Source organism: Eutrema salsugineum, unplaced genomic scaffold, assembly GCF_000478725.1.
Source record: "Eutrema salsugineum unplaced genomic scaffold, Eutsalg1_0 scaffold_16, whole genome shotgun sequence".
Lineage (NCBI taxonomy): Eukaryota > Viridiplantae > Streptophyta > Magnoliopsida > Brassicales > Brassicaceae > Eutrema > Eutrema salsugineum.
In genome coordinates, this window is record NW_006256858.1 from 4,363,264 (window position 1) to 4,377,141 (window position 13,878).

The 13,878-nt window shown below is 30.1% G+C and overlaps 2 protein-coding genes across 4 annotated transcripts; both read right to left on the reverse strand.

Moving 5' to 3' along the window:
* LOC18020947 lies at positions 1-2,984 on the reverse strand. 3 transcript variants are annotated; one of them, XM_024158004.1, is made up of 8 exons: positions 2,796-2,984; positions 2,099-2,421; positions 1,923-1,994; positions 1,391-1,455; positions 830-983; positions 653-736; positions 458-547; positions 1-354 (listed from the first exon to the last, which is right to left on the reverse strand). In XM_024158004.1, the coding sequence occupies exons 2-8, from the start codon at positions 2,378-2,380 to the stop codon at positions 232-234; spliced, it is 870 nt and encodes a 289-aa protein (XP_024013772.1). In that variant the 5' UTR covers positions 2,381-2,421; positions 2,796-2,984; the 3' UTR covers positions 1-231. The 3 variants fall into 3 exon arrangements, with proteins under 3 accessions (XP_024013772.1, XP_024013771.1, XP_006404365.1); XM_024158003.1 differs by having other exon boundaries at positions 1-357; XM_006404302.2 differs by lacking the exon at positions 2,796-2,984 and having other exon boundaries at positions 1-357; positions 2,099-2,442.
* Positions 2,985-4,381: 1,397 nt separating this feature from the next.
* LOC18020876 (cytochrome P450 76C4) lies at positions 4,382-6,847 on the reverse strand. The gene is made up of 3 exons (XM_006404304.2): positions 6,435-6,847; positions 5,284-5,806; positions 4,382-5,107 (listed from the first exon to the last, which is right to left on the reverse strand). The coding sequence occupies exons 1-3, from the start codon at positions 6,824-6,826 to the stop codon at positions 4,499-4,501; spliced, it is 1,524 nt and encodes a 507-aa protein (XP_006404367.2). The 5' UTR covers positions 6,827-6,847; the 3' UTR covers positions 4,382-4,498.
* Between the last annotated feature and the right edge of the window lie 7,031 nt (positions 6,848-13,878).

The following is a 13,878-nucleotide window of genomic DNA, read 5'->3' on the forward strand; positions in this document are numbered from 1 at the left end:
TGTTCATGAAGAAAAATAATCATAATAACAATAAGACTGTACATAGTGCAGTGAGAGCTCTGTGTCAACATTTGGGAGAAGAGAAGTAAACATTAACAGACTCGGAGAACATAAACGTACGAGGATAACAGGTTGAAGACGCATAATAGTAGTAGGTGGAAAGTTCTTACAACCAAGTTCTCAGGGTTTTTTTGTCTTGTAGTCTTACCGGAGAATCATTGCCGGGAAGGATCAGACTGGTGTTGGGTTGGAGATCGGTGGCTCCGGTGCAACAGCGAAGTGAAGTCCCCTGCGTTGAGGCACACCACCATGTATCATGAAAGCAACTTCTGCTGCAGCTAGAGCCGCTGCTTCCTGCTATCATAGAAAACAAAACCGGTCCAGTGTCTGTTAGATTGAAGGCATTTACAACATTAACAGAGTTTATGCAAGAGATTTTTTGTTGTGTTCATCACACCTGTCTTTGCCTCCGGCGTTGTAGTATACCGATGGCCCATGCCATGATGTAACATGGGAGGAGAAAACCGGCGGCTCGAAGAAGGAAAAGCTGTTGAAACCAAACAGAGCAAAAACAAAAGGAATTATAATCAAACATTAACAAGAAACACAATGAAGTGTATTCAGAGAAGTAAGTAAGTAAAGATGTTCATACAGAGAAGAAAGCAGTTGGATCGTCCTCGTCATCAGGGTTAGTTGTGAGGTTTAGCGCATCTCGTAACAGTAAAAGCGCCATTAGCTGCCATTACAGAAGTAGAATGCAAGCATTTAGTAATGAGTTAGTGTTGAAGATTGATATTCTCGACAAGATGATTGAGAAGAGTAAGCTTACGATGAGAGCAGCAGAGCGACAAAAGGCAGCTCCGCTTGAGTTAGACTCATTGTACTCGTCATAGTCAGCTTCCAAGAAATGGCGTTCTGCTGCAGCCATTGCCAGGATTCGTGGGTCGCTCAAGTCCAAAGGAACTCCGTTCTCCCAATCGTCACTACAAGATGCGTTTTCAAATAACATAAACAAGTCGAGAGAGACAATAAGGATCCAGAATAAAGGAGATAATCACAAAAAGAGAAAACTTCCTAACAATCCAACATTAAAAAAGCAAGGAAATCTATATAGATATGAAGATTTCTCAGTAGTACTATCTTTCTAGTGATGTTACCAATAAGTAAACCACATTTCAGAATATTACATGAATAATGTTACTTATCGATATCTACCACAACAAATTATGATGTAAGATGTAATTAAATGTATAAACTAAAGAAAATGGACGAGAGACACAGGTCATTACTTTTTATTAAGCTGATGGTATTATTTAGAAGATATCAGTTTGTTATAAATGGTTATGGATAATCAGTAAAGCGCCACAAAACATAGATTCATAAAACTTACCCGATGTGAATTATAGTTTCATCAGAAGGAGGAGGTGGAGGAGCTGTATAACCAGGTTGATAAGGCTGTTTGTCAAGGTAGAAAACAAGAACTTTTTAGAACATTACCTTGTAGTTAATAAACAAGCAATTGAGCAGCGATAAAAAAGACGAACCATTCTAAGCTAACATAGAACAGTCCCAATAAGTACACAAAAGAAACAATCAAAACCTCAAATCGAGGAGAGGTAAGTAATATAGTAACTACAGCATTTTCGTTTGTTTATTTGTTCATTTCTTCATCCAAGAGTGAAACAATATTTGCAATTGTAGTGCCTTGAAAGCTATGTGCTTAGATCAACATATTGACATAAAGATACAGCCTTTAGCAGAGAGAGATAAGCCATGTAGATACAAACAATATAAATAGAGGAATGGGTCAATTTAACCATCCAAAAGTTAAAATCTCATTTGCATTTGTGGTGCCGTAAATTTATGAAATTAGATTGGTAAATTAACATAAAGATAGCAGCAGAGTATGAGAGATTAATCACCTGGTGACATATTTCGCAGGTTATGTCCCCTTTCTCATTACACCAACGCTGAACACACTTGCGGTGCGCATACTGCATAATCAAAATCCAAGAGAAATTTACAAACCAATACCATCAAAAACAAAGAACAATGAAACACAACGAATCTGACTTATAAAAAGTCACATAATTTTTACCTTCAAACTGCCATTACAAGCACAAGGAGCCTCGAGGTTCTTAGTGGTATCTTCCTCCTGGCAAATACGGCACTCAACAACAGATTGGAGAAAGGGTTCCTCTTCCGCAACAGCATAGTACTCCCTAACTTCCTCCGTTTCATGCACAGATGAAGAAGCCAAGTCTGTGCCTTGAGGCCTTGAGCTTTCTCCAGAAGAATCTGATGACTCAGATTCTATTTCTGACTTCAAGCTCTCAGCCGTTATGAGACGATCGGTACATAAACTCAAATGATCGGCCATACTTTAAACTAAGAAGCACCAAATGATAAAATGTTGTTGATCTGTAACAAGAAGCTCCAACACTTTAAAACCAAAAATAAAAAAGCATCCTTTAAAATGAGAACATTTGATAACCTAACAATATCACTGAAAATATCTAATTACAGGAAAATTTCCACAAAATAAAACAAAGAACTATTATGGAAACGCGTAAAACAAGGGTTTGTGATGCTTCGAAATTTCCCAGGAATCAGCAAAAATCCAAATCGGAAAAGCCCCAAATTCTAGAAACAAACAGAAAGAGAGACAGGTATGATTCGATCTGCAGAATGAAACCCTAATATTCAACAAATGAGAAAATCCAATCGTAGAAGACAAAATTTGAACAATATAACCCTATAGAAGAGTATAATAATCGAGGGAAAATCAACATTACCTAGAAATGATTCTCGAATCGAAGGAAGAAAACAAAAAAAAAAGATAAGCTCTTTCGAAAATCTGGAACCTTGAAGCTCAAATGAAACTCTTAAAATTTGTGTTTGTTTTCTTTCCGTGTTCGGTCTGAAAGAAAAAAAAAAAATCAGATAAACATTAATCCAATCTATTTATTAATGGGAGCGCGTGTGTATAAAAATATCTCATACACAATACGTGTATAGGCGCATTGAAAAGAGGTTCGGTTTGTACGAACCGGAGCTTTGGAGCTTGGTAAGATAACGTCCGTTAAACGGCTAGTTGAGAAAAGCGTTGTAGATAACCAAACGGCGACGGAAAGCCGTTGGGTTGAAATTTTTTCATGTTTTGTTTCATGTTTTGTTTCATGTTTTGTTTCATGTTTGTACCATTTATGTAAGGGCTCTGATTAGATTTTAAGTACACTTTTAATAAAGACATTCAACCGAAATCAGATACAGGAATTAATTAATTGGTCCATATAATTTGTAAACGGATGTGATATAACGGCTGAAAAATAATTTATTTGACAAAAAACATTATTTGCTTTCAATAGAATAGACTAGAGTAAATGGACCAAGGTGTAGCTTTTAATAAGTTGAAAATTCTAGACGGTCCCTGATTTCTTACGAGTTAGTTTGACTTTTGACTTTTGACTTTTTCCTCTTTGGCTAATCCGGATTTTAATTTACAGATACTTAAAAGGACTAACCATAAACTAATTACAGAAAACGTATTACATTGTTTGCATGATTGGAGCGAACCGGTTCGGTTAGAAGAAACTTCAAAACCGAAACCATGAGAAATCTATGTCGCTTACCGGTTCGCTCACCTAACAATCGAAGAACTAAAGCATCAGACGATTCTTGCAACTGTCTTTTTTTTTTTTTTTTATCCCGGAGCTGTATTACGTGCTTCCCCGATGAGATATGTTCTATGGTGTGCTAATGTATTTGATTGTTTGTGCAAAGTTCTTGTTATAAGTTTTATGAGAGCGATTTTGATTCTTGCAACTGCCTTTTTTAAGATGAAGAGGGAAGATGATAGATCTCTCCCATGATTTCTTTAAATTGAGAGCGGCCAATGATCCAAGCTCGAACCGTCTGGTCAAAGCTTGACCATCTCATGAGAAGAAAATCTTGCAAGTTACAACCAAGAATAGAGCGTTTGAGAATTGAGATGATTTTTTTTTTTTTAATTATAAGGTCAGTAGTTTGTGGGATAAACTTTAAATTATTTTTTAAAAATATAAAATTTAAAACTACCAAATGCAATCCAAAAATTTTCTTTACACTAATAAAAAAAATTATTACAAAGATAATTCTACAATAAATAATGTTATTCGCTCTGCAAGACTCCACAAAAATCTATGATGACGATAAATAGTTCTACTTGTATTATGCTAAAAATTTCTTTATAAGTTTGTTTTCATTCATCTGTGAAAATCAAATTCTGGATTCTTGATGTAGAAACATTAATAACTTTTTAGCCAACTATTAGATTTAGAGTTTCCACCCAATCCAGAAAGTAATAACTCGCAAACAACTTAAACCAAACAACCGCTGCTTTGTGTGAAATTATTATTCATTCTTTCATACAATAAAAAGAAAAATATTATAAAATAACTTTATTTTTCGAATACATATCAACATTATTAACCCAACAAAAAAAAACTATTTCAAATGGTTAATTAATGGCACGTTTTTTTATGGGAGCGGCATGTAACGGATTGGTCTTGTGCAAGGTAACACCAAAAGTCTCATCCATGTCCGAAACAGCGCCGTTTGGAAGCTTCCAGTCAAAAGAATGAAGAAGAGAAGCAAGCATAAGAGACACTATCTTCGTAGCCAAAGGCAATCCCGGGCAAATTCTCCGTCCAGCCCCAAACGGTGTAAGCTCATAATCTCTACCTTTCACATCAATCTCTTTTCCCAAAAACCTCTCTGGCTCGAACACGTTTGGATTCTCCCACACGTTAGGGTCTCGTCCTATAGCCCACACGTCCACCAAAACTTGAGTGTCTTTCGGCACAAGGAATCCAAAAACTTCTACATCGGTTTCCGCTTTTCGTGGGAGGAGAAGAGGAACAGGTGGGTGCAAACGGAGAGTTTCTTTCACAACCGCTTGTAGATATGTCAATTCTGTTATATCAGGCTCTTGAACGACACCGTTTTGGCCTACCATACGTTCTATCTCGGCTTGAGCTTTGGCCATCGTTTTAGGGTTATTAAGTAACTCTGCCATTGCCCACTCTAGGGTACTTGAGCTTGTATCCGTGCCTGCTATAAACATATCCTGACATACAATCACATATAAGAGAGCTCAACATTTCAGATCAATATATAACCTTCATGCAATTCCATCTCAAAACATAGCTTTAAAAATGTCTTTTTATAAAATTGAATCTTACTTTGACATATACTAGGATTATTAAAAATTAACACAAACTTAATTGACAACGATTTCCTTACCAAGAGAAGGTGTTCAATATCGTTAATGTTGAGTTCTGCTTCATCCCCTAGGGTGAGATCGAGAAGCGCATCAACAAAATCTCTGTATGAGACATCTTTTGGATTATCCCGCAATGATTTTTCCGCGGTTTTAGCATCAATGAACCCTCGGAAAACCTTAAACAACCTCTCTGTACAAAGCTTCATCTTCTTCCTATTACCTTGCAGGTCAAGAAACCCAAGAAACGGGAAGAAGTTAGCAAGATCTGGACTCCCAGCAGCTTCCATGGCTCCAATCACTGAGTCCTGAAATCCATTTGAATTTTTCGAGCCGTAGCTACCGAGATCAACCGAAAATAGAATGTTCGATATGATATTAAGAGTTGTGATGAAAGATGCTCGAGAAATATCAACAGCTTCTTCTCTCTCGCTGCTTTCATCCATGAAGCTCATAAGCTCTTGCACCTTCTTCATCCGCAGAGCCTTAGTGGATTCAATACGCTGCGGGGAGAACAGATGAGTCGCCGATAGTTTTCTCAACAGTCTGAAACAAAACATAACCAACGATTTATTACTGTCTATATTAAACGGTCATTGTTGCGTTTGACATTAATGTTTTGAAGGTCTATAATTATCAGGTTAATTATTACGTTTACAAAGTTTCAGTATAAACACATTTAGAGAAAAGTAATCACTAAATGCAATCATTTTGCGTATACCTTTGCTAACTAAAATTCGGGTTTCTTCTATAACTTTTTTTTTAAGGTTACAACTTACAACTTACTAAATTTGATTTTTTTTTGTTTTGTTTTTCGTTTAAATTTTATACTAAATTTGAATTTGAGTACAAAGTGAACTAATATGTTTTAGATATATCTAGTAATTGTTGTTTATATATAAAATATAAATATTTTTTTTATCTAAAATAAGGCAAACGCAAATACTACAACTGAAAATAATAGACTATGGTACTGTATTTAGTTTCCGTTTATAATTTAAAACGTAATTATAACTATAGCGTCTTTTCTTTCTTAAAATGTAAAGAAAATAGTATAAACTACTAACCGCCAAGACAAATACAGCTATATGCATGCATTTGATCGAAACAATCCACTTTTTAGAAGCAAAACTCGAGAAAAATAAACAAAAAAAAATTCATAGAAAAATTATACCTCCAACGAGTCGACGAAGGATCCATCCAGGCAACGGAAACTTTGTGGTGATTGATGGACCGAATCGAGTTAGGGGAGTTACGGGCAGACAAGATTTGGTCGTGTGTTCTTAGAACCTCTCTAGCAGCTTCTGGTGAAGTTACGATCACTGTGTTTAAACTTCCAAGCTTTAGACTCATGATTGGTCCATATGTTTTAGAGAGGTCCGCGAATGAGCGGTGTGGGTGTTCACCGACTTGGTGAATGTTTCCTATAATCGGTAACCTTGGAGGTCCAGGAGGCAGCGTGGCAGCTTGGGAAGATCTCCGTTGAAATCTTGCCGTATTAAAGATCAAGAAACAAGATAAGAAGAAGCAAAAGGGCAAGAACAGAGAGACGATTTCCATCTGCATTTTCTCAAGTGATAGGTGTGAGATTTCTTTATTTACTTTTTTTTTGGTGAATAGATTTCTTTATTTACTTATTAACTCATATTATCTTACAAGAACTGAACCCACCTATTTATACTAGAAAAGAAATACTCGATATATTTGTAATTTTTTTTTTAAGATTATACTTTTCAAAATACTAATTTACTTTTTTGAACAGTAATTTCATTTCAGACTAAAATACAGTTACACATTAAAATAGGTAGGAGGAAGTCATGCAGAACCGATTTAGCTAAAGCATCGGCCGACATATTGTTTAAACGACGAATGAAAAAGGATGAGAGAAAGAAAATTGAATTGTTGGATCAATTTATCTTTATCGTTTTATTAAAAACTAAGAAGAAAATAAATTATCTTTGAAAAGAGCTATTGAATATGAACAATCATCGCAAATCATAAACAAAACTTTCGACCATCAGATTGTAAGACTACTTTTCAAACAGACATATGTTTAGATAGAGAGTTATTCATCTTTGAAAATGAAATTGTCTTTGCAAACATTTTTTTTTCATTCTCTCTAGCCTTTTTGTCAAACATTTCTCAATTTCTTAGGGTTGAGAAAAAATGGTCTATGAAATTATGTATGACGTAGCAGTTTTTTACTTTTTTTTAAATGACGTAGCAGTTTTTGGAAGAAAATTCGAATGTGGATCTTACCAAAAACTCCAACGAACCACTTTTATTAGTGTTAAATAAAGTTTACAGAACCAACATTTGTTACAAACTTTATTTGTTTTTTAAAGTGGTTCTTTGCAGTTAGTTTACAAAACCAAGAACTCCAGAGAACCTCTTTCATTTATTTACAAAACCAAAAACTCTAAAGAACCACTTTTATTACTGTTTACAAAACCAAAATTTATTTCAAACTTTGATTATTTTGATGACGACACATAAGTAGAATTTTTTAAAAGTCCTATCACTAATTTCTCAACCAATATTATATATATATATATATATGTACTATTAGAGGCTATATATTGTGACCACAAGAAAAATAAAGATCAAAAACTCTAAAGAACCACTTTTATTACTTTTTGTAAAACCAAAATTTGTTACAAACTTTAATTATTTTGATGACGATACATATGTAGAATTTTTGAAAAATCCTAACCACAGAAAAATAAAGATTAAAAACTCTAAATAACCACTTTTTCACTGTTTACAAAACCAAAATTTGTTACGAACTTTAATTATTTTGATGACGACACATAAGTAGAATTTTTGAAAAATCCTAACCACAAGAAAAATAAAGATCATAAACTTTAAATAACCACTTTTATCACTGTTTACAAAACCAAAATTTGTTACGAACTTTAATTATGTTGATGACGATATATATATATATATATATATATATGACGGAAGAAAAATGTTTATTTGCATATAAAAGAATAGATAGACAATAGTATAGGCAAATTTGACCGAGGTTGGAATTTTAAGAAGTTGTAAATGTCCGAAGTTTTTCTTACGAATTAGTTTGACTTTGACTTTCTCACCTTTGGAAGTTTCCAAAATTAATTTACAGATAAATATAGAAAATGTCTTCTTCCAATATTACCAGTCGATTAAATGAAGAAAACATGCGACAAAAAAATGAAGAAAACATATTGCTTTGTTTTTTTTGCCACGGAAATTTTTGTCGTTCATAAAACCAAACCAGAACGGGAAAAAAAAAAAAGAAATTTAAACGAGGCATCTTTTAAAACGATAATTTAGAGAAAAAAAAATATCATTGAACAAGAGGTTTCCAGGAGTGATGACTTGTGCAATAATTAATTCTTAAAGCAGAAATTCCCTCTCTTGCAGGCTTGGGCTTGGGACCTGCAAAAAGATGCATATTAATTAAATGATATTCAAGAATATAAAAGGAAATAAATTTAAATCTAGTCTAGAAAATCTAATTACAGAATTCTTAGAAATAAAAAGAAAAGTAGCCAAACAAATCTAATGACAGATTTTATTCCCCCATTGATGATTTTCTAGACTAGATTTAGATTTTTTCCTCCATTGATGATTATCTATCAGAAAGAAGCAAAACATGTTAGAAACTAGAGCTACTATATATACATTTGTATTATGAAGGGTTTTGACCATCATATAACTAAAAGCAAATTAATCATCACAATGTTATTATCCAATTTTGCTATACATTTTTGCATCATCCTCATTTTCCTGTTTGGTCGTTATGAATGTAAGTTCATACATATGCATATGTCCTTTAGGTTTTATTTATCGATTTTTCATTATTATCATTTGTAATAACAATCTTATCATAGTAATTATTTTTTTTTTATATATATATAATAGGTAGAAACATAGAGAATGTTGAAGCAAGCAAGTTAAATCTATCTCCATGCTTTCCATCAACTTGTGTGCAGTGGTGGAAGCAGCTTAGTGGGAGGTAGGTCAATTAATCCATGTAAAATCCAAAATTTTTTATATATATATATTTATATTTTTTGAAAAAAAATAGGTGAAATGTTAAAAATTTAACTTAATGATTCTTGTAAAATTTGCTCATAATACATTATAAATTAAAACTAATTCTTCTAATTTTTTTTTTAGCTTCGTCACTGCTTACATGCCTACTGATTTTAAGTGTTATTGCTGCCCCACAAAGAAGGAATTCTGCACACTTAGCGACCGAGATTGTGCAAAAGAATGTCTATACAAAGCTTAATCAAGCAAACCTTCCCAAAACTTAAGATTTCAGAATTTTGAAGAGCAATATATATATATATATATATATATATATATATATACGTGTACTTCGTTTACAGTTTCTCGTAATATGAGGATGTGTGACTAATACAAAACATTAGTGACTCCAATAATACGGTTAATACCTTTAGTGTTTGCGTTTAGTAATTTGAAAAGCCACGCGTAAACAAACAACACCAACAAAATTCAAACAATAAAAGGTTTGTTTTCTGAATGGATTTTAATTGATTTAAAAATCTTAGAACGATTTGGAAATAAATCCATGTTGGAAATTCTCTGATCTATATAATAAAAAATCTAGTGGATTTGAGAATTAAGTAAGGTAGATTTCAAAATCAAACAAATAGATTGTAAAATAAACCAAAATTGATTTATAATAAACTTTTAGTTATAGATATATATAAAAATATAAATAACAAATAAATATTTATATGTGATTCGGGTTTTAATGATTTAGGCTGAGGCTGAGATTTTGTTATAACACAAAATCAAAATAGCTGAACTCACAGACGATAATTAGATATAGAAAAGAGAAAGTGTATATACGTAATCTGTGGAATGACGTAATTGCATTTTTATACACAATTTTCAGATTTATTGCTAATTAATAAAAATCTACAGAATAAGAAAATATATACGAAAACACAAACTATATTTCTACTTAAAAAATAGAAAAAATTCATTTAAAAAAAAATTGACTTATAAATAGATTAATCTATTTTACAAAATTATTTTCGCAATTCTGCCATTTTGCAAGATTACCGATCAAATCCAAATTTATTGATAATTGCCAAAAATACAATGTTTTTTTTTAAAGAACATCAATACTGTAGCATGGAATAGATTTAGTCAAACAAAACTAACTACAGGTTTTTATGGATCACGCTACAAAGTACTACAACATAGTAACTTCTATATATATGTGTGTGTGTTTTTACATGTTAAGTTTCTTATCATCAGGCAACAAAACATTTATTTGAAAGAAAAAATTTTCACAATGTCATCATCCAATTTCGCTATCTTTTGTATCATCCTCTTTTCACTTGCTAGTCTTCATGAATGTATGTGTATGCACATATAGTTTAGGTTTTTGTTCATCATTTATCATCGATTACCATTGCAATTATAATCATATCCTCCATGAATTTTTTTTTTTTTTGAATTTTTTTTTTTTTATATAGGTACAAACGTGGAAGGTCTTGAGTCAAGCAAGCTAAATTTTCCACCGTGCTTGAAAGCACGTTGTCCTTGGAACAAAAAATCTAGATGTTATTGCTGCAGGGGATATTTTGATAAACTCTGCGAATCAACCGAACAGATTTGTGAGGCCAGGTGTATTCCCAAAGCTTAACCCAGCATCTACTTCAAAGATTCAAGAAATTTGAAGGTCACACGTGTGTGTGTGTCTGTGTTTCAGTGTTTGTTTTCCATTTGCAATCTGTTATACTATGAATAAGTGATTCCAACGATTATGATTTACTTTATGGGTTCATGAAATCTTTATATTATTATTTAAATAAATATTTTTTTTTATTCATCTATTATAGACTATGAGAACTACAGATTATGAGAACTATTATAAAGACAATTTTACAACTGACAATCTATCCATTCCAAATAATTCACACAGCCCAAGACCACCACGCTGAAAATTTTCTTATAAGCTTGCCTCCATAATAACTTGCAGAAATCGCATTTTATGGGAATCGAACCCCACACTTTCTGATGTAGAAGCATTAATTAACCTTTAGTCGACCACTGGACTAAGGGCTTCCACATTTAAGTAAATATTTAAAAAAATAACTTTTATTTTGTAAAATATTACATGATATGTCATTACAAATAACAAAAAATAATAAAAATATGAAATAATATAGTTGTCTTTCAAATTTACTAAAAAAATATAAAAAGTCTTTGTTTCTTTTTTAATAGAATATATTTATTATTTAATTTCTATATTAAAAAATATGGTATGTTTTAATTTTTTGTTTCAAATTATAAAATATATTAATTAAAAAACGTGAAAATAAAAAAATTTATAATTAAATAATATAAAAATTAAGACTAAAAATTATGATATAAAAAATAGTAAAATGTTTGTACTATAATTTGTTACTAGATTCTAACCCCGTGCATCCGCACGGGAATATTTTTTATTGTTTAACGAATTTTGTAATATAATTTGTGTTTTTGAGTTTAGATATAATTATTTTTATAAATATATTTTTTAATAAATGAAAATATTGATTTTTGTGTTTAGATATATTTTTATAGTATTAAAATTAATTATGATTATAAAATATAATTTTAATCCGTTCGCTAATATTAATTCAAAATGAACTATTATAAAACTATAATTCTAACTTTTCCGTTCATATTACCGTATAATATAAATATTTGTTAAAAGTTTGAGATGTATTAACAGTATTATTTAGCATTATAGTTTTCTAAAATTTAATCAACGAAAGGAGTTTACAACTGGTTTTTCAAACCACATTATAGTGTATGCAATAATTTTTAATTTTTTATGTTTTTATTTTGTATGAAAATTATATTTTTGATATACATGTATAATTCAAAATTAGTGATTTTAGTTACCAAAATATTTTTAACCAGGTTTTTATATATATTGATAGTTCTATAAATTTTAAAAATATATTTTTAATATTTAAATTATACATTTGAATTTTACATAATATTTTATTATTAATTTGTAAATAAATCATAATCGCAAATATATTATATAAGCAACATAAATATCATATCATTTACATCATTATAAATATTTTATATTTCAAATATGACCATTATTTTTCATATATGAATTATTTTTTTTCAAAAATTCTAGATATTTTTGATAAAAATGTTTAATAGTATAGAAATTATTTAAATTAGAATCTTTAAATCAAATCTAAATTAATATCTGATTTATTATTTTTAATCAAATCAAATCAAATCTAAATTACCTATATTTAAGGAACTTTAAAAATATTTAAATTAATAACTAATTTTCAAAATTAAATATAAATAATTATTAAAATTATTTTTAAACATTTAAAAAAATTAGGAGTGTTTGGAAGCAAGTACTTAATGTGCTTCTATTTTAATATAATAGATATTTACTTTATTATATATAAAAATAATTTTTTTGTTTACTTTGTTATTTTTGTTTCAAATGATATTATAAAATATATTTAATTAAAAGAAAATATGAAAATAAACAAAAATTCACAATTAAATAATATAAAATTAAGACTAAAAGTTATGATATTAAAAAAAAATAGTGAAATACTTTTTACTATAATTTATTATATTTACTTTATTATATATAAAAATAATTTTTTTAGTTATTTTTACCAAATTTGACACGAGAAAATTGATGTTTAATTAAAAAAAATTATGGTGAAGTGAGAGCTTTTAAACAGTGCATATTATAATTAGTTTTATATTTTAATTTAGTACAAACATGTTAAGTAAACAGATTAGTTCGATATGAACAGATTATTATTCTAATTTTTTAATATCCACCAAAAATAATCTCGTAATTCAAAATATTAGTTTTTCAAAAAGATGGTATACTTAATCTACTAAGTATTATAATTTGTCTTTTAAAACTATATATTGTTTGTTGTATTTTAATTAATTTTATATCAAACCTAAGTTTAAAGAATGTTATATTTATTTACATATATAGTTAAAGAAGATAAAACTGTTTATTTTTTTATAGTTCGTAGATAAATTATAAAACTCAGTTATTAAGCAATGCAAATTAGATTTGATGATTATAACATTATTCTATTTTGTGTATTAGCCTCAATAATATATTAGTCTAATACTAACGGGTTAAATAAACAGTTTATTTTGCTTTACCCGTCTATAAAATAACTTCATATACAGATTAACTCATTTTTTACAATTCAAACCAAAAAATAAAAATAACTCTATATACAGATCAACTTATTTTATAAAATTTACAAAATAACTGTTTTTGAAAAAATACTTGTTTTTATAAAATAATTGTTTTTTACAAAATTATTTAATGTAATTAAAGGTCAAAAAAATATTCTCTGCGCTACAGCGCATGTTAATCCCTAGTTATGATCTAATAGAACACCCAAAACGCAGGTAGTTAGAAGTGGGTTTAGGGGTTCTTAAACCCAAAAATAAATGAAAAATAAATAAAAATCCAAGAATCACACCTTAAATAATGCCTGCAAGAAGCGGTTCTTAAGGCATATATGTTAGTGCATTATTGGGCGAAAGACTTGAGAAAATTCATCCACTCTTTCATTTCT